General features: G+C 48.1%; 1 protein-coding gene across 11 annotated transcripts in view; it reads right to left on the bottom strand.

The window, feature by feature from the left end:
* The window catches only part of LOC143269704 (uncharacterized), a 211,189-nt gene that overhangs the window by 124,886 nt on the left and 62,443 nt on the right, over positions 1-23,860 (bottom strand). For 8 of the 11 annotated variants that reach the window (XR_013046282.1, XR_013046287.1, XR_013046288.1 and 5 more), the window contains exon 2: positions 16,726-17,015. Coding sequence is in view for 1 of the 11 variants with exons in the window: in XM_076555713.1 (XP_076411828.1) it covers positions 15,848-15,908 (61 nt within the window). In the remaining 10 variants the exon portion in view is untranslated. Of the gene's footprint in view, positions 1-15,847; positions 15,930-16,725; positions 17,016-23,860 lie in introns of all 11 variants that reach the window. The other 3 variants (XR_013046283.1, XR_013046284.1, XM_076555713.1) reach the window with 1 other exon arrangement.

The following is a 23,860-nucleotide window of genomic DNA, read 5'->3' on the forward strand; positions in this document are numbered from 1 at the left end:
GGTGCAAGGAAGGCGGAGGCCTTCTGTTTTTACTAGCAATGGCCCACAACTTCCCACCAAGAATGCAAGGAATGTCAGTTCTTTTGGCTTCTGCCCTGGATTGCACACCTCACCAAGAGGATGGGGCATATTTGGAGCTTTTTGGATTCTGGAGTTTAGATCTGCTCTCTGCAGAGTATGCAAAATGTTTGAACTTAGTCTGAGAGGGGAACAGCTAACAAGGACCACTACACCAGTAGTCCTGTCAGCCCACAGCTAGTCCAGCATACAAGCACTTTCTGGGACATGATGTATTTAATCGTGACAAGTAACCCAAGGAAGAAACTGGTGGGTGCTCTTATACTCTGCTGTGTGCCTTTGGGGAAACTGAGGCACAAAAGGTCGTCCAGGGCAGAGTAAAGAGTAAATAAGGGAAAAAGTCTTTGGGTGACCTGTAGTATGGAGACTAAGGGTACCTGCCCAGGTGACTTCAAGGGCTCAGTAGCCAGCTGTTTCCCATTTCCTCCATCAACAAGAAAAAATGCACACAGCAAAGAACCAGCTGCCCTGAAAGAAGCTGCGGAGGGAAAAAAAAAAATCTTCCCCGGGCAGGAACTTCCAGCCCCTTGCATAGACACTAAGTTCTACTACGTATGGACAGCCTGGACCCACGCTGCAATCTCCGCCACCCTACTCTCCCACCTTAAGACTTAGAGGTGTCACACATGAGCCCCCATGTGTCAGCTTATGACAGGACATCAGGAAGCCATTCAAACCAAGCCAGACTAAGGCACAGGTACCACCAAAGGGCCACCTTGACAAGAAAGCTGACCAACAAGGGAACATGAGCTGGTCCTCAATCTAACCAGAAAGAAAGAGAAACTATAAAAGTGAGCTCATATTTAGTGCTCCATCCCATGCCACCATTTACTATAATAACAGCCAACTCCTAAGCGGCTCCTCCTCCCAGGCTGCAGTTAAGGGAACTTCTCCATGACTATTCTGGGCACGCCATAGAGGACACAGCTCCTCAAAGGCTGCTGTGTTCCCTTGGTGGAGGCTGTGAGAGGCAGAGCTTGCCGGCCTGTGCTCTGCTGTCCTGTCCTGGTTGCTGTGGACCTCGAGTATGTTACTTGGCTCCCCTGAGGTTGGTTTGTGTAACACAGGGGCGAAGGCTACCGCATGAATCCTGTCAGACATGAGTTCACACAGACAGCACTTGGAAGATGCCTGGGAAGTGCTCGGAAATTTACCTAGCTGTTATTGCATGACTTGAAACAAAACAAACACTTCCTCCGCAAGGGCTCTGTTGGGTGCAGATCACTGCACTGTGCACACTGAATGTGGACTGCAAACAAGCTGCCACGTGACATCCCTCGAAGAAGGAGAGAGGCCCCAAAGGTCCTCTAGTCCGGGCATTCAAAGTCAGTGCTCTCTGAAAGACAGTTTCCCTGGACCCCTGCCTCATCCACCAACCTCCCCACAAGGGCCGCGCCCAGTCTTTATCCACCACTAACGGTGTCCCACCCACAGCCTGCGGTGGGATTCGGTTGAAACAGTTTATAGGACGTAAAGCTGTTCTTTCTGTCCTTCTCTAGCCTCAGATAAGGGAAATTTGAAGCCAAGAGAGCTAGGTGTCGTCACCAACGGCACCATCCCCTAGCAAGGGCAGAGGAAGAGTCTCAACTTTCTTCAATGGCACCCTGAGGAGCACTGACTGACGTGGGACAGTGCAGGAAAGGGGTGCTGTCACATGCTGCTCCAGACCTGGCTCCAGGGCTGGGACTTTGATAAATTCCTGCATGCAGTATTCCCCAGCACAGTTCCCAATACAGATGCTTTGGAACTAAGCATCCGACACAGCCCAGGAGAGCACGGTCTAGAACCAAGAATGTGGTCACCAACCAGACGTCTCACAGCAGAATGGAACAAAGCTGCAAGCTACTGTTCAGTTCCAAGTCCTGCCCTGCCCCCATTCTGGGTGGTCAGAACAGGACAGAGGAGCTAGGAGTTCAAGGTCCAGCAGCTCCAGGTTCTAGACCCTGACTCTGAGACTGACAAGATGTGGGGGAAATCAAAATCCACATCCCTGTCGGTTCCCCCACTCCTGCCAGCACACCTGGCTGAATAGTCTAGAAATGTAACGATTCCTGTTGGTTTTCAGCACGAATTGTCAACCAACCAGCTAACCCATCGATGTTGGCATCCCCACACCTCCTTGGGCACTCTGGTATCACAGGCTTAGAGCCTGGTACTGGTGCTAGAATACCAGCTCAGCCATTTCAGCTGTGTGACTCCAGCACTACACTTAGCCTCTCTGGTCTACTGTTTCTCTCGTTGTAAAAATGGGGCTAATTAATTTTAACACTGTGTCTCCTATGATTATTATAGGAGTTAAATTATATATAACAGAAGAGGCTTAATTTCTGTTGTCTCAAAATTAATAAGCACTAGCTAAGTGTCAGCTATAGCTGATTATTTCTTATGAAGCTAATCAACCCCATCAGTAAACCATTTAAGTGAACTGATCTCACTGGTGGGGGCTTCGTGTATTAGTAGGTGGGAGATTCAACAGCAAAAAGAGGTCAACGAGGAAGACAGGCTGGGAGAACCAGGCAGGAAAACAGGAAGAGATTTCTGCCACTGTGGACAAGTCACACTCATATACAGCTTGGTCACCTCTCAGACCTAGAGTTTCTGATAGGTTGGATTTCTGTTCAAGGAGATATGACTGATAATTTAAGAGTGCCTTTTTTTTTTTTTTTTAACTTTTAACTGAAAGTTCTCTGCTTTGGGTTGTGAAATAAGTACTAAAGGGACAAAATAACACTACAGATACCAAAAAAAAAGTTAAAAAAAAAAAGAGCAGCAGGAATGAGGCCAAAAGTGTGGGTCAGAGATACAGCTATGGACTAGCCTAGCATTCTGGAGCAGGCCCTGTGGCCATCCTCAGGACCAGGAGGGTGGGGGGTAGGGTGGAGCACAGGCCTAAGGAGAGGGAAGGCAATAATAAACAGAGAAATAAAAAGAAGGCAAGCCGGGCGGTGGTGGTGCACGCCTTTAATCCCAGCACTCGGGAGGCAGAGCCATGCGGATCTCTGTAAGTTCGAGGCCAGCCTGGGCTACAAATCGAGATCCAGGAAAGACACAAAGCTACACAGAGAAACCCTGTCTCCAAAAACAAAAACAAAAAGAAGGCAGATAGGAAATTTGCATTCTTTGAAACTTGCTGCCAAATGCTTCAGGTCAGGATTTTGCACTGCTCTGCAAATCAGGGGTTCTAGCCCCAAATCTCACCTCCTGTTTCTCCTTACCACAGCTCAGGGGAGCCTGGTCGTCTCCAAAGTCAGCCTTTAAAGAACCTATCTACCCCTTGGTGCTGCAGATACACAGGAACCTAACAGATAACACCAGCACCCTGTGTCTCTCCGGCTCTAAAACTTCCAGCCCAATATTTTTATCACTCACCTTCCCTTCCGTTATAGGGTCTCTGTGTCCTCAAGGAGAGGAATCACGAATGCTCATGTACAGCCCCTCTCCAGCCAGCTACAGAGAGGATACTGAAGTTCGTGTTTGAGCTTTGGATACAGTCATGTCTCAGTCGCATAAACTAACATCTGTCCTTCCCTTCCTTCTTTCCTTCCTTCCCTCCCTCCCTCCCTACCCTTCCTTCCCTTTCTTCCTTCCCTTCCCTTCCTCCCCTTCGCTTTCCTTCCTTCCTTCCTTCCCTCCCTCCTCCCTCTTTCCTTCTAGTTTTGTTTTTCTAAGCCCAGGTGCCTGTTGTGGAATATTAGTTGAAGATGTGTTGCATTCGTTTATGGAATATTTAATGTGGAATATTTAATGATGCAAAGATGTATTGCATTCTTTTGTGTTGCATTTGTTTAACTCTGTGAAGCTGTGTTATTGTGCCTGTCTAAAACATCTGATTGGTCTAATAAAGAGCTGAGTGGCCAATAGCCGGCAGGAGAAAGGATAGGTGGGGCTGGCAGGCAGAGAGAATAAATAGGAGGAGAAATCTGGGAAGAGGGGAGCAACAAAGAGGAGGAACAAGAAAAGGAGAAGGAGAGGAGGAAGTCAGGGGCCAGCCACCCAGCTATACAGTAAGTCATGGAGCAAGAAGTAAAGAATGGTATACAGAGTAGAGTAAGGTAAAAGCCCAGAGACAAAAGGTAGATGGGGCAATTTAAGAAAAGCTGGCTAGAAACAAGCCAAGCTAAGACTGGACATTTATAATAAAGATGGTTCTGAAAGGTCTCATCCACCCACTGAAGGCTTCAATGATTTGTTGGCTCTCACCCCACAGACATCCCTGTACCTACTGAACATTGTGCCTGCATCACCTCCACAGTCCTTGAAACAATCTCCTAAGGGGAGTACTTTCATCACCCCTACTTTGTAAATGGGAAAAATGGGCTTGGAGAAGAAAAAGCATCTAGACTCCTATGCTAATAGGTCATGAAGCTACAAATCCAAAGTCAAGTTAGATTTACTCTGCCTTCGCCCCCATGCGTCTTTGTAAGTATCTTCGTACTACAATGTTGCTGTTTCACTGAATTTGAGGAGCAGGAGGCAGGACTTTTTGGAAAAGGACTCTGGGAATGCAGTGGCAGTCACTTATTTTCTCAGTGGTGCTTTGGATTACACCAAAGTTGTTATAGTGAGTAAGATGGGAAAGTGGCCTGTGTGGTCCAGTACACATTCATATTCTTTTGTTTTGCTTTACGAGACAGGGTTTCTCTATGTAAACCCTGTCTGTCATAGAACTCACTCTTTAGATCAGGCTGGCCTTGAACTCGGAGATCTGCCTACCTCTGCCTCCCAAGTGCTGGGATTACAGGTGTCTGCCACCACCACCCAGCTTTTCATATACATTTAAAAGTGTCAAATAAGGCTCTTGAGATCTGCAAACATGAACTCACCACAAATGAACAGCTGTGTTGTATATACCCAATATATTCTAGACCCAAACCTACTACTTACTTCTCCCAGGAAATGTTCACAGTCTCATGGGAAAGACAGGACACCTCAAAGAAAAGGGCCCAATAGCCATGCGCTAAGAGGCCAGAGCAACTACCTCTACTATGGAAGCCACAAGGGGGCTTTACAGACCCTGTAGCAGCTGGGTTTGAAACAAAGGTCAGGTGGAGAATGGGAGAAGGTGGTAAAGTCAGGAAACTTCTCCTCACAGTCCGACTGACGGCAGACACATTTACCTTTGGTGATGTGGGCCATGTACCTCTAAGACAATGTTCCATACTGCTCCATTAGTTCACGCAACATGGCGGCTCATCCACTAAACCCCAAGGAGGCTCTCAGAGTGGTAACAGATCCCAGCTCTCCAGGTGACAGAGCCTCGACTCAGAAGTCCCACGGAGGGTTAAGAAGTGACTGTGGAAAGAGGGAGAGGGCAAACACATCCGCGCCCCTAACAGGCCAGCATCCTGAAAGCATGAAGCCCAAGATGCCAAGAATGACTGTGTGTTGTAGAACTGCACGAAGCATTCACCTCAATTTATCACCCAATGAAAGAAAAATAGGAAAAAAAAAAAAAAGGCAAATTCCAAAAAGATGAGGCAGCCCTAAAATCAAGATAGAGAATGCCATGAACAACTCATAGCATGGAATAACTGAAATGGAATTTCCTCCCCGTCACTGGGAGGCACAGGACCTCAGCTCCAGTGAGGGGGGCCCTGGAGTCAGCCACGTGAATCAGCCCCTTGTTTGCAGTTCCAGGGAACCAGAGTCAGGAAGAGGCTGGGTGTGGAATGTGTACTTTTCCCTTTCTTCAGCTATCACCCTTCCCCCCACCCCACCAAGTGCGCCCCTCTTACAGCCTCAGTAAGCCTGTGGCTTGGAAGACTCCACATGCAGAATCCTTGAGGTGATCTGTCAGAAAACAAAGTCCTTTGGGGCTAGGGGGATGTAATTCAGTCACTAAAATGCTTGTGTAGCATGCATGAAGAACTGGATTAGATGCACAACGCTTCATGAAACGAGGTATGGATAGTGGTCCATGCCTGTAATCACAGCAATCCGGAGGCAGAGGCTGAAGTTCGGGATCATTCTCTTCTATCTACTGAGCTTGAGGCCAGCCTGGGATACGTGAGACCTTGTCTGAAGTGGAGGTGGGATAGGGATGGAGGAGAGAAAAGAGAGAGGGATGGGTTGAACTAGTGAGGACTCGATGGGAGAGTGCAGAGTTTTCTGGCTTGCTGACCCCAATCTGTTCATCGTTGGAGGCACAGTGTAATCAGCTAGGAATCCAGGAAAAGCAGCCTGAACTGGGGAGCAAGGAGCAAGCTTCCTCTTACACTGGTCCTGCCAGCCACGCCTGCATTCGCTGTCTCCCAGCAGACCAAAAGAGCTGCAGCACAACTTCCTGTCGTCCTCCTGAGCAATGGCTGCCTTAAGTTTATCTCTTCTAGAGACTCCAGGAGAACAGTGACTGTCAACAGAAAGGCTCCTATCACTCCCTAGGCTGCAAGGACTCAGCCTCGTGCAGGTCTGAGTGTCCTCTTGTGCACCTAGAGGCAGCAAACCTGCCATCTAAGCATTGAAGGTAGTACTTGTGGTAGCAAGCAGTGATATGGGAGAGTGGATTCAGAAGCGCCAGGGAAGGAATGTCAGCTTAGAGTCCTTGCTAGCTGAGGGCTGAACCCCACCTCCAGCCTTCATTTCAACACTTGCAATATGAAGATGATACAGCCTCTAACTTGGGGAACTGCTAGAAAAATTAAATTGAACCTTGGTACATTAGGGGTGTCCAGTAAAATAGCAGAATCATGTAAAATCCTGGCCATCAGGGCCCCACCCCTACATCTTCAACCATCACAGTGATGACTTTGACATTTCATACATGGGTGAGCAACAGGCTCACACCAGCCCACTGAAGCATCAGGAAGACATGGGCTTCACCAAGCAACAAAAGAGCCCACTGCCTCAGCCTCCTCCCCCCCAAGTCTAACATGGAAAGCAGAGGGCATCAGATATGTTGTTTAAGCCATTTATAGCTGGCTCATCGCACCAAAGGGGCCCCCGATCTGATCAGCCTTGCCTGGATTTCCCCTTTGCCCTGTTGTTTGTTGTTATCTGAACATTTATCATCCCCAGGAAGATGCAAATGCTATGTGAATTCACAATGTACTGTCAATGAAACCCTCCCAGCCATTTGGAGGATTTATCTTTGTGCTAACTAGAGAACAAATGAAAGCCAGGAATGTCTTAATTAACTCCATGAGCATCAGCTGGGTATTTCTTCCCCCACCCCACCCCCTATCTTGCTGTTAGTCAATGAAGACAGGGACCCTACAGAAACACATCCCAGGATGTTACTAGGAGGGCCTTGCTGTGACGGCAGGGCAAGAAAGGAGCTCCCATTGGAAAGAAGACTGGCTGGACTCATCCTAAGAGCTGTCATAGGCTGGGATCCTCTGCAAACTCCTGTGAGGCCACTTGTAAACTGGGAGCCAGAAGAATAATGACAAGGTTTTGCCAAGCCCTTGGTTTGTGTTGTGGCTGTCCTAACTGTATTCGATTTAACCCCAAACCCTTCCCCCCCAAAGAGAAACTGTTACAGCCCACTTTACAGGAAAAGAAGCAGAGGAGGAACTTGCCTGAGACTGTACCTGAACGCACTAAGTTGATATGCAACCAAGGCCACCCAGATTACATGTCCTCAAGTCACTGCTCTAGGTTAATGAGACAGAAAATATTCAAGACTGTGATGCTGAGGAAGGCCAGGGTGGGAGACTGGCTGGACTTCCGTTTCCTCACTTTTGAAATGAGGACAGAAACCACTTCATAGGACTACTACAATGAATCAATGAGATAAAGCCAGTAAAACACTGTCAAATACTAAAAAAATATACCTGAACAGTAGGACAGGGTGATGTCTCGGCACACTGCCCTACACTGAGGAGGTGCTCCCTAATCATTCAGGGAATCCAGAGAGCTAAGCCCCGACTGGGCCAACCTTGTAGCTTTCCTGGGAGGATTAAGGTAGGACTGAGTGAGAAGACTGACTTCTCAAGAATGGTTTCTGTCCATCTTAAGGAGAAGCATTTTTCTGCAGTACCAGCATTCTCAGATTGTCCTGTCTATGACACCTGCTTCTTTGCACACTTGTGGCCCTCCTGAGGATGCAGTGCCTAGCTCTGACAGCTCCTGGGATGACCATGCAACCTTTCCTCTTTGTTCCTTCAGAGAGCAGTAGGCTTGTCCCCTCAAGCTCTAGGAGAGGCCCCAGTAGAGCCTGGCTGGGGACAGAACTGCTCCTCTCCTCGAGCCATGTGTCTCGGATGAAGCAAAAGACTGAGCTGCTAACACTAACAGTTAGGTTGGCTGGTCACAGCACAAATAAGAAGTGCCAATTTAGGCAGGGTATACATGTCACACTGTAATCCCGGCCCTTGAAAAGCTGAGTCGGGTCTATCAACACAAGTTCAAGGGCAGCTGGGGTTATGTAATGACCACAACAATAAAACAACTGCTGGTACTCATGGACAAGAAATGCAGGTCCAGAAGGAAATTCTCCCCTCTAGAAGGGGCTCCCCCAGGCATAGTACTAACTAGGACATTACCTGAGTGATGCACCCATGGAGCCCCAGCAGAGACTGTAAAGCTCAGCAAACAGAAGAGTAGGCATGAGGACCCTGCTGATGCCATCTATTAATGTGCCAAATAGAACAGGGAAGGGAGGTACGCCTATATACCAACCCAGCCTTGTGCCTCAAAGCAGCATGAGGTGTCAAGCCATTAGACAAAAATTGGTCCAGTCCAACTGGTTCAGGGTCTATGTAGTAATATTTCATTGTGGAGCACACTTAAGATGCCAAGAGGAGACATCACAGAACACAGTTATTTTCTAATTAGCATCCCTCGGTGTTCCATGTCTAATCATACACAAGAGAGAGAAAGAGAGAGACCACCTCTCCAGTTTTCCATGTGTGACTTTCCTTTTCTCTTATCTCTCTTAAGATTTTCCACAGCAGTGAACTTCCTTCCAGAAATTTCCAGTCCTGAATTCCCACAAGCAACTGTGCTGATGCCCCCTGAGATGTCCTGCTAGGGGGATCACAATCATCTCCATTTTCCCCAATGTTCCTGGGCTGAACCAAGCTGTGGAACTGCCTAGAGTCTCATCTCCTACAAAGATGGCTCCTCATGGAGTCATGGCAACCTCACCTCCCTGGCCAATGAGGTGCCCCTTTCTCAACATGCCTAGGGTACCTAGTGCACCAGATCTGCCATGGTGCCTGGGCCCTTCATGCCTGGATTGGTGATATTAGCAAAAGTGACACCTCAAGTGGCCTTTCGGGGCCTTAGCTACACGCTCTTCCTCACCTCTGCAACAGCTCTCTTTTCCTCTTGCAGAAGGACCCCAACTTACTGTTCCTTCCACACCCTGACTCTGGAGTATCCCTGGGTATTTAGCTAGTTTCCTTCCAGAGTTTAGCCCACACAGTTACATCCTAAGCAGTATCGGGTACCAGACCCTACTGATGAACACAGGAACACAGATGTGTACCACCCACTCCCCCCACCCCAAGAAGTTCCCTAGGCTTCTTGGGAGAAGAAACTCAAAAAGCTGATGGTTCTACCTAGAAAGCCAGGTGGCCATATGTAGAAAGATTGCAAATATGTGCCCTACATGCTGGACTCCTGGAGACACATTCTGCTGTGTACCTAGACACTCACTGCAGGCCTGCTTGCAAAAGCAGGATCCTACAAGTGACCCCCACAACACCTGGATTGAACAGACAATGGCACCATAGTCTACAAGCCCAATGCTGAATGACACCGTACCACCTGCCAAAGAACTGCTGAGACACAAGCCATGGTGCCCAGGAAGGCCTCCACACAGATGTGAACCAGAAGGGCACCGCCTGACCCACTGGACCCAAGTCCAAGAGGAGAGCTTCTGTGAACACAGGCAGGACAGCTTCCCACTGTCCTAGGTTTTGTTTTCATTTATTTCTTCAAAGGCACTACTGGCCCAAGGCAAACAAGCCACATCCTCTCCGCGGCGTGTGTTAATCCTGTGGGTGGGAACAGTGCGTTTGTCAAGCGGCCCTTTGTGACTTCCACTGTCTAGATAACTCACATTACACAGAGAAACAGCCTCCAAATTCCAAAGCAAATTCCTGAAGAAGGATAGACTTTCTGGGAGCTGCAGAGAACTACCTGGGAGGCTTCCCAGTGTCACAGAAAGAGGCAAGGCTGCAGGGTGCTAGCAGTCACAACCACTGTGTGGCTCCAGCTCTGAGGCGGGCAAGGGCTGCATGGCCTGTAAGGAATTTGCCAAGTCACCTTCTCTGTCGCTGGAGGCTCTGGACCCTGACATTCTGTTCTGCTATCACTGGCTGTGGATCTCCTTCAGTTTCACATCCAGAACTAAATTGTCCTCTCAGCATCTACCCAAGTATCATAATACCTGGCTAGTCAGTCACCCCAAGTCAGAGCCTCCCCGAAAGTCCTAAGAACTGCCTTAGCTGACTTGAACTGGCAAAGTAGGGTTGGATTATGATTTTGCTAAGCATTAAGCTCGAGGAAGAGAGTTACACCTGCCTGGTTTCCCACTTCAGTGCATTTGATTTTACCATAGCCAGCTTCAGAAGGGAGGAGAAGAAGGTCCAGAGAGGCCTCTATCGGAGGCCACACAGCCAAAAAGCTGTTGAACTTAGTACCAGGTTTCTGATACTCCAACTGTTCCTCAGAGCAGTTCTCCAACTAGAAAATTATTTTTACTATTATAAGTATTTTCATGTGTCCTAGACATGCAACGAAGAGTTTCTGGTGACCAGGGATGAAGAGAAAGCTGGGAGCTGGTGGCTACATATTTATTCTTTTAAGTCTTGCTAAATAGCCCAGAGCCTTGTCTCCTCAGTGAGCCAAACACTGGGAAGAAGAGGCCCACACTCACCCATTCTGACCCAGGTTTCCAGTGGCCACAGCCTAGTCTAGCTCCACTGCAGGGAAGATCTTTGGCTCGGTGACTATATAAGCCTTGCCTGCCTCCAACCTCACTCAGGGATACAAGGGCTTGGGGACAGGGTAGGAGGTCACACAGATGGCCTCCTGGAATCTGCCACCTTTGTTAGTTCTGAATACTCACAGGAAGAGGGGCCTGTGTGATCCTCAAACCTACAGGCCATGGCTAGAAAAGTTTACCAGCCTCCAGGATCTTCCTCGGGGAGAAACTAAAAGGCAGACACCAGCACACCCAGTCCTGGTGCAACTCAGAGGCTTTAGGGTTTGCAGATGAATAAAGTAGGGCCCAGTGGAAGAAGAGCAACCAGCCATGAAACAGCAAAGCTGCAGAACCTGGCTGATTTTGCCCCGAAGGTAATCTTTCAAATGAGCATTGAGAGTTGAGTGTGATCCAAGCACTCCATGTGCATTTAAGAATGAACACTCAGCTGGGTGGTGGTGGCACACACCTTTAATCCCACTTTAATCCCAGCACTCAGGAGGCAGAAGCAGGAGGTTCTCTGTAAAGTCAAGGCCAGCATGGTCTGCAGAGCGAGTTCCAGGATAACCAGTGCTACACAGAGAAACTCTGACTTGGGTGTGTGTGTGTGTGTGTGTGTGTGTGTGTGTGTGTGTGTGTGTGTACACTCTAACATAACTTCTCGGAAATATCACATGTACTACCTGTCAGTAACAGCTTAGGACACAGTAGACATGAACTACCCATGTGAAGGTCTTTTATATTTCCTGGGCAATCCAATGAAAACGCTGTCCATCTGCTGTCTCCACAGCCTCATACAAATATTGCATCGCATAACAAGCTGCCCTCCAGTGTTTATGATCCAGGAGAAGTTTCTTTCAAAGACAAACAGGTTTCCTTATTTAAACCAAGGACAAATGACAGCTTATGGGCCCTTGGCCAGTTCTTGTAAATAAAGTTTTATTGGCACACAGCTACACCCACTCATTTACATACTGCCACTGGCTGCTTTCCAGAAGTAGAAGTAGTATGGATGAGTGGTGGGGAACTGCAAGGCTCCCAAAGCTGAAAATATTTACTTTCTAGCCCTGGATAGGAAAAGTTTGCCAAACTTTAATTTAGACACAAATATAACCCACTCAGCATGCTGCGCTAACTAGGAAACCCAGAGCTAGATTGAACGTTCAATTTCTGAGAGTCATGACACATCCTCAGCATTTTCTTATTTCTCTGTGTCTGTGTATTTTGATCTTCCAATTCTACTTCAACATTTATTTAAAAATAACTAATATTCCCTGAGTACATGTTATATGCCAAAAAACACTGACTCAGGCACTCAAATGCGTACTTTTATTTAATTCTCACTGTAAAACCGTGGGGGAAGATAACAGCCTCCAGTCATTGAGGAGAAATGAATGAAGGAGATGAAGTCACCAGCTGACTGCACAGTGGGAGTATTTACTACTACGCTGTGATTCAACCCAGAGTAATATAGGTGCTGACTGGAACACTCTGGGTGTTCAGTATGCACCAGAAAGTGGACAGGGCCCACACAGTGCCTGCAATCAATGCCTCGCGTGATTATAAGATGCTCTGAGGGGCTGGGAAGACAGCCTAGTGGTTAAGAGTACTGGTTGCTCTTCTAAAGGGCCCTGGTTCAATTCCTAGCACCCACATGACAGCTCACAACTGCCTGTAACTCTAGTTCCAGGGAATCTGGCCTGCAGGCAGTACGTGTACGCGCAGTACAGACATACACGTGGGTAAAACACCCATACACATAAAATAAAGATAAATAAATAAGATGCTCTTGGTAGGGCGGGTTTTCTGTGGTCTTTATGTGTGTGTGTGTGTGTGTGTGTGTGTGTGTGTGTGTGTGTGTGTGTGTGTGTGTGTGTTGCTGCAGATCAAGGTAAGCAGCCATCTCATAAGGAATCTTCCAGACTCAGAGAGAAGCACAATAGGCCACAGTCTCACCAGATGCTTAGCAGTTACCCATGTCATAGACTTAAGATTCTGCTCCTGCAATGTCATGAGCTCCCCATAGCCATAGTACCACACCTATAAACAAGGACCAATACTGCATACAAATCAAGGTCCCTTTAAGGCTAAGAGGCATACTTATATTCTGGAAATTGGGATCGTCTCTCATTAAGTTAGATTCCTACACTCTTAGCAGGGCAGTGATATGTGGGACATCAAAGGCCTCATGCCCCAGTCACAGTTCTTTACAAATGTATTAAAGCACACACACACACACACACACACACACACACACACACACACACACACATTTTTCTCTAAAACAGGCTTGCCTGTCTGCAACCAAAATCATCTTCAGTCCGTATCGACCCACTCAGAGAAACACTTGCCAAGCAGCAGTGGGAGTGGGGAGGCTGACAAGTCCAAGTGTAAGCATAGCTTCTGGGACCTCCCAGGAGAACCAGGATGACCTTGGCAACTATCTAGATCTCTCTACTGCATTGTCTTCAAAGGTGAAGCAGAGGGCCGCACCTACCCCACCAGATTAGGTGGTCCAGTGGGCTTAGTCCAGCTCACAGTCAGCCCCACAGAGCTCACCAAGAGCCCTAGAGAAGAAAGAGGCTTAGATTTTTTTTTTTCACTTCAAATCTGTGCCCAGACCCCCTGGGGCTCCTAGCACCCCTGTATGGGGACAGGTCCAGGGTGCTAGGCTATCTCCAGGCTAGAGGATCTAGAGAAACAGCCCCCAAGGGTTAGTGTGGGCGTCCATCAGCACAGAAACCCATTAAGGAAAACAAGTCTCGATAATAGCACTCAACAGGACACATGCCCCATCAGGCAGCTGAGGAATGACTGAGGAGGTGAATCAGAAAGAGAAATGCAGCCTACTCTTGCGGCCACAAGAGGGAAAGGCAGAGCGGCCAGGGACCTTAGAGTCACCAGGACTAACGTCACCACAACCAATGCCACCAGCACCAGCAGTACCAGAGCAGTAATACTGCCAACATCGAGCGCGCCAGCACCAACAGTGCTAATCATCCTGGTGAGATCTGTGGTCTCTGGGCCTGGTGCTGCAGGCTGTAGGTCCTAGAAGCTACATTTAGGCGTCTGCCTGTCTTGCCATTTGTCATCCTATAGAAAGTGTCATCATGACCCTTTCTTTCCCAAGCACCTCAGCTTAGAAGGAAAATCCACATAGTTTTAAAGATGCAGGCCAAAAGAAAAAAGGTGACCTGCCCCACGTTACAGTCACTAGAGGGGATAAGAAGGAAGCGGAAGTCACATCTCTCAGCTCCAGGCAGTGTGGGTCCATGACTGTGGAATCAGGCAACACTGTGTTCCCCGGGGACACGTACTTCGCCTCTCTGTACTCATCCCTGTAACAGTAGCCCAGATGTCTAACAGTGTCTGTCTGCCCCATGGCTCTGTTCTGACGCATGTGTGGTTCAGTGTTTGCCAGGCATCCTGCACAGAGGCTGGCCTAATAAATGGTGATATTTCCTACATCCGTGTCCACAGGATGTAGCCTCGAGCCACCGTCTTATTTCTCACGATTATGGTTCTGGGTTTTTTTTTTTTGGAGCCAGAGCCCACCCTCACCCTCTTATGAGAAGTAGGAGATAAAGAGAACCACCACAAAAGGGTCATTCTAGGGAGTAACCAATAAACGAAGAGAAAGGGAGCTGCGAGCCGCGTGATAAGTGAGGTGCAGCTGTCACAAAAGGAGAATGGGGAGAGAGGGTATAAAGACATGAAGAGGCTAAGAGCCTCAACGGCCCCTCCCTGACATGACTCCACTCACCGCCCCGGCTCAGGCAGATCCATAAGCAGCGCTCCAAACGCCCCATCCAACAAGGCCTCACTTCCCAAAAGCACAGATCCCCCTCGACCATGTGTGCTGTTCTCCCAGCCTGATCCAACTCCAGCCCCAGTCCCAGCCCTGGGGCTCAAGTCCTAAAGGAGTCCTAAAGTCTTTTTTCTCAGGCAGAGAAAAGAGGACTCTAGGTTTTAAGGGCTCAAGAGCAAACTACAGGAGTAAATCCCACCACTTACACCTCCAGACCTAGAAGAACATTTCCCCCTTCAGCTGACCCTCCTGGTCCTGCACAGAACACCAAGCAGCCATGCCTCTAGCTTCTAGCTTGGCCTTCTCTGGCATATACCTTTGCAAATCCCAAGCCTCAAGGCTCTTGACTATAGAGTGGAGACACACGACCCACCTGAGGGACTGCTGGACCCCATGACACACTGGTTCTGAAGGACCATGCTCCTATTCTCTGTGGGGCTGCAAGAAAACCACAATGGGTCACCACCTCATCAGATCAACTCTGCTGCACCAATGTACTTACTATGTGTCTAGCCTTTAAGCAAGACAGTAAGGCTCTCAGACTCCTAAAGCATCAAGTCAGTGCACATCCAGGAACTAGGAATAACAGCAGACCATAACCACAGGACTCTGCTTGCATGAGCAGCTCAAGAAGGCCCGCCTCAGAGTTTATCACCGTCACACTAGACCTAGAAGCCCATCCTAAGCAGACCCTAGCTCAGTTGCCACTTTGGTAGCCAAATGGTGACCCTGAGTACTATGCTACTTCCTACTGGTGCTATTACTCACAGCCCTGTGGGTAGCCTGGCACTAAAGTGAACATCCCTGGGTTCTACCAACCTTGCAACCCCCGAAGGGCCGAGCTTTCTGCCAGTAAACTGCAGAACCACGAGAGCATTGGTTGACAAGTCCACTACTCCCTCCCTCCAGCTGGCAGAAGGCTCCTTTTCCTTGCCGACTGCAGGCCTTCTGAAGCTCAGCCTTCCCATGGGCTTCAAGAAATATGACCCTTAACGGACTATCCAGGCCAACCTGCAGTGTCTGGTGCAAAGTCTAGCACTGTTTACCGTGCTGTGCTCAGAAATTTTTCAGGGCCGAGTAACACTCACCCTCCCCAGGAGCTGCCCTGCACTGGTACGGCCCTGACCCTGTGTCAAGCTTCGGGCGCATGTTCCGCACGTAATTCCAACCCTGTGATAGAAGAGAATACAAACTTCAGCCATGCTGCAGAGGGGCACCCAACCGTCACTTGTCCTGAGTCCCATAGGGTGGGAGAGATTTAAACCCAGAACAGCCACCTGCGGACACACACGTCCCACGGTAACAACCATTTGGTCTCATGTTCTCAGCTCTAGGCATAGAGCCAAGAAACAGTTCTATTGTGTTTGTCTCTGCCATGGAACTGCCAGTCTTAATGCATTAACCATCACATCTTCATTTATCCTTTCTGCGGCGTGAGTACACTTGCCAGGTACCCACTGAGTCTCAGAGACACAGACATCCTCCTCAGGCCTTGGCCTTCAAGACACTTACAGTGTAGAGGACAAAAACAGAAATAAGAACCTTCAACCTGGGGAATAAGGGTGGCTCCAGGGAGGATTCTCTTTTTCTCGTTATTGTTATTGTTATTGTTGTTGTTGTTTGGTGTTTGTTTGTTTGTTTTCATTGTATATCAGCCCTGGTTGTCCCAGAACTTACTCTGTAGACCAGGCTGGCCTCCAACTCAGAAATCTGCCTCCTGGAATGAAAGGTATGTACCCCCCCACCCCCCGCTCTTATTTTGTAATTAGAAAGACTTTTACTTTTTGTCTTTCTCCCACAGGTTCCCGGCATCACGCCAGATACATAAATGGACACAGAGGACAGCAGATCTTCTCCTAACAGTCACATCAATAGAGAGCTCTCAACTACCAGCCAGGACAGCCTGGCCTAAAGCACGGGAACATGCCAGAGACACTTCGTCAGGAGATGGGTCTTGGGGACTTACATTTTAGAGGGAGCTCCAGGATGCCCGAGAGCTCAGAGCAAATATTCTCATGGAGTCAAGGGCTTGTTCCCAGTGGGCGTTATGTGGGAAATGTTAGGCCACTTGTAGCATCCCAAGGCAAGCCAGGTGTGTTATTTCAGAAGCTGCATCCACCAGCATTACTCCGCAGGCAACTGCATTTTACTGTAAATCCACAGGGTTGGGAAAATTCCCCAAGTGAGGCTCCATATGGTCTGCAAGCACAGCCTGCTGGAGGGCATCTTCGTACCATAGTCATGTGAAGGTCAGGCCTGAGACAAGGGAGGAGAAGAAAACAGTGTTGGCACAATCACAGACTACAGCAGCAATCACTACTCCTTCCTTTTATTTGACACTGAGCTGCGTACAAAACACTCCCTGTGACACTGGTACCCAAAATACAAGTGAGTGGGAGGCTTAGGGGGAAAGGGCGTGGTGGGAGAAGAGCCTTCGGGGAGTACCACTAAGCCATTTGCTACTCCCCAGGTAAGAACATTTTAGCTGCAAGAGGATGCACAGAGCTGCCCCTGAGGAGAAGAGTAGGACCTGACTGTGCCCATAGTGTTGATGAAGACTGAGTTATTGGCTTGCCTGGACTCACAAAAGACTGGCCTGGCACCTAGCCAGGCTCCCCAGCAGGTCTGAAAGGTCCCAGTAGGGAGCTACTAGGCTTAGAGGCTTAGGGGTCAGCTGGTCGGAAGTCAGTCTTTGTTTTGTTTCTTTTTAAAGGCGACCGCATAAGGCTGGCCTGGTTCCAGGTCCTGCCCTGCTCTGTGAGCTGTTTCTCCAGGACAGGGCCTGGGGCGTGTTACTTCTCTTATTCATTCAGCAATTCCTGGGTCCTTCTCAGCTGGTCCAGCTACTACTATGTCTTCGGCTCCTCAATCCAGTGCATTCACATTATCCCAGAGATCACAGAGTTTGGGGCCTGGACTTCCCCAGCCACCTGAGAGCACTAACCGTCCTTCCCGGAGCATCTGTCATTCATCCTGCTAGGAGTCCTGGCCTACCACATCCCACATAACGCCCCAACCATCTGGGATTCTCTAACAAAGTTTACAGAATAATTGTTGGAGGCACAGACCATTGAGGGTGATTCACACTAGTCAGAGAGCATCCAGAAGCTAGGCAGTCTGTCTTCCAATGTCTGAGCCTCGATAAGGTGTCCTGCGTGATCTTATGAGGAACGCCTATCCAAGATGACTGTAACTAAAAATTGCATATTTCACACATATGCAGTCCCATTTCATCTTCACACATGCGCACAAAGCTGTGGGTTCTAAACTGTCATTATTTGGTTGCTGAGATAAGAAACTTGAGGTCCAGGGCAGCAACTGAGAGGAGCCTGTAGTCCATTCTGTCAGAGGGGAAGACATACAGAGGGGGGCCGGGGGTTGGGGGGTGGGGGGAGGCAGCTGTGATTTACACCATAGCCTCAGTTAACAGTTGGGGAGAGGAGAGGGAGCACATTATTAAATATTTACTGAGGCCCACAGGCAAATCTGAAACCAGGTTTATTTTGTCGTGGTCAAGTCCATTAAAGTTCTGTCACCTGAGGAAGAATTATCACATGGCTGGTTGAGTATTACTGTAGCCAACTAACTGGTAGCTTCGGACCAAGGGCAGAGGCGGCAGCATGGATGCTCAGGAGAAAGGGGACCACACCATACTCTCACCTGCCAGACAATATCATGGGGGGGGGTGCTACATGAGGGCTTGAGGCATCCTCAAACCCAAATGCTTCTCTTATAGAGCGCATTCTCATTGCACCCTACTGCTTACAAGTGGTGGAGCTAAAATCAAGAAGACAGACCCCAGGGACCAGCCACCTCATGGAGCAGACAGGCATTCTGTAGAAGCTGATTGTTTAAACGTGATACACAGGGAGGAAGCCAGGTGGTGGTGGTGGCATATGCCTTTAATTCCAGCACTCAGGAGGCAGAAGCAGGCGGATCTCTGTGAATTCATGGCCAGCCTGGTCTACACAGTGAGTTCCAGAACAGCCAGAGCTGTTACACAGAGAAACCCTGTCTTGAAAAGCAAAAAAAAAAAAAAAAAAAGGGGGGCCGCTCCACAGGGACACTGTCACACAAGTCTACTTATGTGGAGTAAATGCATGCCCTTTGGGTCTAGGTTCTCTGCCTCATCACATTATCTTCTCTCAGCCTACTGTGGTCAGCTGGCCACGCCTGGAAGGCATCCAGGAGGAGGCTCATCAGGAAGCATGCTCTAACTTAGTGACACAGAAATGGTCCCACTATAAAATACAGCCCCGGGGCCTTTCTTTTGGCTGGGTCTCTTTCCTCCCTGTCTCCCAGATTGTCAGGCCCAAATGTGTCACTTCCTTCGTGACCCTCCCTCCTGGATATTGGTTCCAGCTGACCCCTTCCAGCAGGCACTGGCAAGAAACACAAGCTGCTTCTGTCCCCTACACGACACCCTCAAAAGAAAGACCTTTGTGTATCGACTCCCTTGAACACGGGTGGACTGAGGAATGCTTTGCAAGCTGCAGGGTCAGTCCAAGGTGCATTCCCCAGAGAAGGAGGGACAGATTCCTGGCATCCGTTTTTGTTGTTGTTGTTGTTTTGTTTTGTTTTTCCGAGACAGGGTTTCTCTGTGTAGCTTTGTACCTTTCATGGATCTCGCACTGTAGACTAGGCTGGCCTCGAACTCACAGAGATATGCCTGCCTCTGCCTCCCAAGTGCTGGGATTAAAGGTGTGCGCCACCACTGCCTGGCTTCTGGCATCCGTTTTATGTCTCAGTGGGTATGACTTCATGTTCTCCCCTCTCTTCCTCAAGGTCATCTCCACACTACATGTATGTATGCACACATATCTGAGTTTCTCACTCCCTTCTCTATCTTCCAGAACTGTCGACTCTGCTCTTAATATCAGTAGATGTCAACTCTAATGCCTGGGTAATTCAGCCAAAGGACCACAGTACAGACTGCAGGACCTGAAAAACAGTCCTGGGAGGTCAGGTTGGCCCAACCTCACTGCCCTCCACCCCCTCTTAGTTGGAAAATTAAGATTTCTTAAACACAGCAAAGAAGACATCTCCTTCCCTCCCTTGCTGGAATACAGAAGCAGCAGTCACCAAGACACTGCTTTGTATTCCAGGGACCAGATCTTGTCAGGATCTGGTCCTAGACAACGCTGTAAGTAGCCTCCTGCAGACTCCATTTTTGCTTACTTCCTTTCTTCCCCAAGGTGCTGGATTAACAAGGATCAGTTGTTTTAGAATCCCTGAGCCATCCAGCACTGGTTCCTCCTTACACACATGCATTCAGGAAATAGAACATGAAGTGCCCAAGGAAGCAGAGTGGGACCCGATAAGCCAGAACGTGAGTCCCTATGTGGGGTCTTTGTGGCCTCTGACACATCCTTTGAAAGTATCTATTTGAGGCACTGGCGTAATGTTCCTATAGGGTCAGAACTGGATTCAGTTCTCAGCACCTACATGGTGGCTCACAGTCTGTCCTAGGGGATATGACACCCTTTTCTGACCTCCACTAGCACCAGGCACACCCATGGTGCACATACATGACATGTAGAAAGAATACCCAATGAGTAATATAAATCTTTAAAAAGAAAGACAGCCGGGCAGTGGTGGCACATGCTTTTAATCCCAGCACTTGGGAGGCAAAGGCAGGCAGAACTCTGTGAGTTCAAGGCCAGCCTAGTCTACAGAGAGAATTCTAGGACAGCCAGGGCTACCCTGTCTTGGCAAAAAGGAAGGAAGGGAGGGAGGAAGGAAGGAAACAAAAAGAAAAAGAAAGAAGACAAAAAGAAAGGAAGGAAGAAAGGAAGGGAGGGAGGGAGGGAGGGAGGGAGGGAGGGAGGGAGGGAGGGAGGGAGGAAAAAAGGAAAGGAAGGAAGGAAGGATTTCTGTTCAATTAAAAGAGAGGAGCCTCCTCTGGGTTCATCTGTTGAGATATATGGAATAGACAGAGTACTAAGCATGTAGTGCGCTCACAACCCAAGCAGAGTCACTACCACCCTGGACAATTGGGACCATCGTGAATGAATCTTGAGAGAAGCAAATTGAACTCACTGGAGTTGGCTAAGGGAACAAAAGCTGTGAGGGTTCATCTTGCTCTCCGATTTGACCCACTGAGATGCATGAGGAAGATTAGCAGAGCACATCTAAGGGTGTGCCTGTGAGGGTGTTTGCAGGAAGGATTAACTAAGGGGGTCAGATCTGCTTTGAATGTAGGCATTTCTATCCCATAGGCTTGGGTCTGTGTGAAAGAAATGGGAAATGCAGCCTCTTGCAGGCATCTGCTTTTTCCTGGCTGGTGGAAGAGCACCACTCTCTATCACAATGGTCTTAGCCCTCTGAAACAGTGAGTTAGAATAAATCTGTGATGGCTATTCTTGGTTGTCAACTTGACTCCATTTGGAATTAACTAAAACCCAAATGACTGGGCACACCTGTGAGGGATTTTTTTTATTATTATTATTCTTTTTGTTGTTTTGTTTTGTTTTTTTTGTTTTGGTTGGTTGGTTGGTTGGTTGGTTGGTTGGTTGGTTGGTTGGTTGGTTTTGTTGAGACAGTTTCTCTGTGTAGCCTTGGCTGTCCTGGAACTTACTATGTAGACTAGGCTGGCCTCAGACTCAGAGATCCATCAGCATGTGCCTCCCCATGGCTGGGATTAAAGGTGTATATGTACCACAACATTCAGCTTGAGAGATTTTTTTTTCTTAATGAAATCATTTGAATTGGGAAGACCCACTTCTAATCCAGATCTTTGGAATGAGAGAACACACCCTTAATTCAGATATTTTGCATTGGGAAGACCCATCTTTAATCTGGACCATACTTTCTGCTGACAGTGTATACAAAGGACATAAAAGAAGGAAGCTTGGCTCTCACTAGCAAGTCCATTCCTTCACAGGCATTACAACCTACTTGTTTGGGATTCCGGTGCATACTGAAGAGCAGCTGAGACAGCCAGTCTCATGAACTGAACAACTACTGGATTCTTGGACCTTTCACTGGTAGATAGACATTGTTGGACTAGTTGGACCATAGCCTGTACACCATTCTGATGGGATTTATTATATACATTGTATGTATATATATATATTGTTTATATATGTACATATATCATAAATATACATACATATCCATTCTGTAAGTTCTGTTCTTCTAGAAAACCCTGACTAATAGAAATCCTTCATTTAAGCTATTTTTTCCCTCTCAAGTGTTTGTTCATAGACATAATAAAACTGACTCACACAAAGGGTTTGGTTTCCTTATTTACAAGACTTCTCAGAACAGAGCAGGCAGGCCCAGTAGCTCCTGGGGGGACACTCTAAGCCTTAGCTGGGGAGAACAGATCCAGGCTAGTTAAGGACTTCCTATCACCGCTGGAGAAGCCGATAAAGGAGTTAAACCTCCTTGCTCAGTTCTCCCCCAGCCACTAAGAATACTAAGTATAAGACACTCTCCTCAGGTCCCCCAGCCACTAAAAGTACTAAGTATAAGACACTCTCCTCAGGACCTCGAGGTTACCCCGGGACACCCCTCTCCTGGAGTATGAGAAGGTCTCAGAGGGGCAGCCTCTGGGCCACAGGAAGTTGAGAGAGAAAGTAGTCAGCTCCCTGCAGGCTGGAGGAAGACCACAGGAATGTCAAGAAAGGGAAGGGTTAGTATGTAGTGAGGAGAATGAGGACTTTCTTTTCTATCCCAGGACACAGCTAGTTGTCTCATCTGATTCTAACCTGCTTAACATTCAGGCCACAGTGATGATGATTCCCCAAGCTCATATCCATAGAGCATCATGGAGACCAGAGGCCCTGCATACCAATAGCCCCAGCACAGTGAAACCTCCTACTGCCCCTAGCAGGCAGGAACCAGCCCCATCCCTGCACTGAGAGCAGAATGAGTCACAGGAGTGATAAGATGGACTGGAATGAAGGCTCCCTATCCCAACCCGTAGACATTCCATTCCAGCTACTACTGCATAGCACATCTCACACAATAACCTTCTTCCGGACCCATCCATCCCCTTAGTGACTTCTCATTCAACAAAGCCCTTTTCATTCCCCCACGTAGCCACTCCCAATCTTCTTATAATCCCTTGTGACTGACCCCATCACTGTCCCTTCCCAGTGCCCCCAGGGTATGACATCATTGATTTTAAACCCCAACTCTGTTGTCATCTCGGGTCCATTGGTGTAGTATGGACTTCAGTACGTAGAAGTAGGATGGATGTTCTAAAAACATGAGGACACAGATGTATTCTCTTCAGCCTGAGCCCCACATTGCTTGGCACATCCCAAGACCTCTCTGTCATAAAGTAGTAAGTGGCTAGGACCATGACAAAGCCTCAGATCCACATCATCTAATGAGCCTGGCAGCTGCTCAGTGTTCAGGGAACATCATGAGACCAGATATGCTGGCACACACTTGTAATCCCTGTATCCTCGGATGCTCTAGTGCTGAAGCAGGGGGATCACAGATTCAAACTCCGTTTGACCTACAGAATTAGTTCAAAGGCTAGCAGTTAAGCAATACTCTATCTTGATTTTTTTTTTAATCTTAAAATTTAAAAAGGGGCTCAGTTGAGGATTGTAGCTCCATTGTAAGAGTGCTGTTGAGGGACTGGAGAGATGGCTCAGTAGTTAAGAGCACTGGCTATTCTTCCAGAGGACCCAGGGTTCAATTCCTAGCACTCACAGGCACCTCACAACTATCTGTAAACTCAAGTTCCAGGGGATCCAACACCTTCACAGACATACATGCAAGCAATATACCAATGTACATAAAATAAAAATAATTTTTTTTTAAAAAGAGTGCTTATTGAGCATGCATAAAGATCTCGAGTTCAACCTATAGCGCTGCATAAAATAGGTCAAAGTGGTATTTATTTGGCATCCTGGCACTTCGGAGACAGAGGCAGGGAGATTAGAAGTTAACAGTCCTCAGTTCCATGGTGAGTTATAGTGAGTTCAAGGCTGGCCTGGGCTACATGAGACCGTGTGTGTGTGTGTGTGTGTGTGTGTGTGTGTGTGTGTGTGTGTGTGTGTGTGTTGTGGGGGGAGTATCCCTAGGAAACAAATGAACTCATAAGAGGAATATTATGCTTCAGTCAGTGAACAATCTGTATC

The sequence above is a fragment of the Peromyscus maniculatus genome, chromosome 20, assembly GCF_049852395.1.
Source record: "Peromyscus maniculatus bairdii isolate BWxNUB_F1_BW_parent chromosome 20, HU_Pman_BW_mat_3.1, whole genome shotgun sequence".
NCBI classification, from domain to species: Eukaryota; Metazoa; Chordata; class Mammalia; order Rodentia; family Cricetidae; genus Peromyscus; species Peromyscus maniculatus.